Below are 2156 nucleotides of genomic sequence, written 5' to 3'. Positions count from 1 at the left end.
TATATTATTCACAATATTAACAAAGTTATCAATATCTGATCCTTCAGCTACAGAGTAGGGAAGAAAGTACAGATTTTGGAACCTCGTTCTAAGTTAATTATTCTCTAGCACTCAAACACACACTTCCCCCAATTATAGTAATTTAAAAACATACCTCTAACAGTTTTTCAGATTCCCTCAATTGTTCTTCTTTTTGCCTCTGCTCCTGCAGAACAGTCATATTGGTTCCAACCAAGTCATTGACCCTCATGGTGAGGCGCTCTATTTCCAACTCATTGGCACAGATAGTGTCATTGGCCCGCTCCAGCTTACTGCTCAGGTGCTGAATTTCTGATTGGGTGGAAAGCTCCACAGACTCTAACTTCTGTTTCCGATTGGTGAGCTGAGCCTAGAAACACATAGATTATCAACAGGAAAACGGGAAATGATAAAAGAATAACCAATGAATAAGCAAGACTAAAATGAAACTGAGTATCATTTCCATAAAAACACAAAGCATTAGCTCACTAAAATATATATAATAAATATCTTTAGAAGGGGTAAGAAAGAATTAAGAAAGTAAAGGGATTCCTTGCTGCTCCTCTACTGAAAAGACAGCTGCAATATTCTACCTACTTGTGCAGAAATCAACTGCAACCACAAACCATCATATAGGAAAAGTGGAGTTATCGCCTCCTTAAATAGGAAATAGGAACTATAATGCATTCTTCAATTTCTTATGGAAGTTCAGAAATTAAAATTATTATTTTAAAAATCACTAAACTTCTTAAATTCATAGTCCAAATTTCCCTTGTCCCCACCCACAGCATGTTGTATGTAATTATTCATTTTAACATTATTTTCAGATACATGACAAATACAAATATTCAGATTATTCAAAGTGACCACAAAATGCTGTTTGAAATCAAAGAGGTGAGGGAATTGTGGAATTTTGTTCATTAAGGAAAAAGGTGCTTACAAGGAAGGAGAGATTGGTTCTGTCATTGGTTTTTGGACATTTCCTGAACTAAAGATTTAACCAAATATATGCATCTCAAATTAGTTTCTCTCAACGACGTATTTACTGAGGTACATATAAATGAAACCACTTTAGCAACTATCTCATAGACCTGTAGTATATATTTGCTAACTTTTAGGCTACGCAATCCAGCCATATTGGTTTTTAGCTCCCAACTTTCTAGTTTTCACAAGTTTTAAATCCAGCATCCAGACTGGTACTTTATCTACACACTGAAGATGAACATAAATCATCTGTGAAGGTAAACTTCTCTTATTCTAAATTTTTCTAAAGGTAAAAGCACATAATTTTATTTTAGAAATATAAGTGGAAATGTCTCTGAGAAATCTATCTGCTGTAGATTTAAAGATTTTATTGTAAACAGTACAGGACCAAAATCCTGTACCATATATTGTGGTCACATAAAGTAAATGCTAAAAAAATGTCTGTAAGTTAGAGAGAGGATAGGAGGAGAGAGGCAAAGAGACAAATAGTGTTTGTATAAATCACTGATCAAGATTCCAGTGTAAAAAGTCGATTTTTTTTTTTTTACCAGATCTCTACAGGAGTACGAAAGGAGGACATCAACACAGGTTTAGAATTGCTAAAATAACTGCTAGGCATGCAATTGTCTCCAGATTTTTAAATATAATATAAACTTTTGTCCAAGAGGAAATCTTATACAGAATCCTGCACAGAATAAATAAATACAGAGATTAGGTGAAGGTAAAAAGGAGAAATGGGCTGAAGCACGGCTTGCTGACCCAACCCTATCTTAACCTGCACAGCAGCCCTGAGGCTTAGCAGAATACAGCCAGGAAAATCACTGTCCAAATGGCACTCAGGAGGAAACACAATATATAATTGCAAAATACTAACGGTATCTTCTTAACACCGTAATAGCTACTTAACACTATTCAACTCAAAACTGTAATCTTAAAGTAAACTCAATATTGAAGTTATATAGTTTAATTAAGCTATATTTTAACCAGTGAGTCTAAATTTGCTACTTAAAAATGAATCAACTTCTCAGTTTGAAGAATGAAGAACATAAACATCTTTTATTAGTTATTTCAGTCATGCAAAAATACAATGTTTTCTAAGCATAGTGAAAAGTACATAAGCATCGCAAGCACAAATTCTAAATTTCTATTAACTA

General features: G+C 33.8%; 1 protein-coding gene across 1 annotated transcript in view; it reads right to left on the bottom strand.

The window, feature by feature from the left end:
* CEP63 (centrosomal protein 63kDa) overlaps positions 1 to 2156 on the bottom strand; it is an 80100-nt gene that overhangs the window by 15194 nt on the left and 62750 nt on the right. The window contains exon 7 of the mRNA XM_012663373.1: positions 155 to 388. Coding sequence (XP_012518827.1) covers positions 155 to 388 — 234 coding nt within the window. The remainder of the gene's footprint in view (positions 1 to 154; positions 389 to 2156) is intronic.

Source organism: Propithecus coquereli, unplaced genomic scaffold, assembly GCF_000956105.1.
Source record: "Propithecus coquereli isolate 6110/MARCELLA unplaced genomic scaffold, Pcoq_1.0 Scaffold12, whole genome shotgun sequence".
In the NCBI taxonomy this organism is placed as follows: Eukaryota; Metazoa; Chordata; class Mammalia; order Primates; family Indriidae; genus Propithecus; species Propithecus coquereli.
The sequence above is the reverse complement of the archived record's forward strand: the minus strand, read 5'-3'. Positions and strand labels throughout refer to the sequence as shown.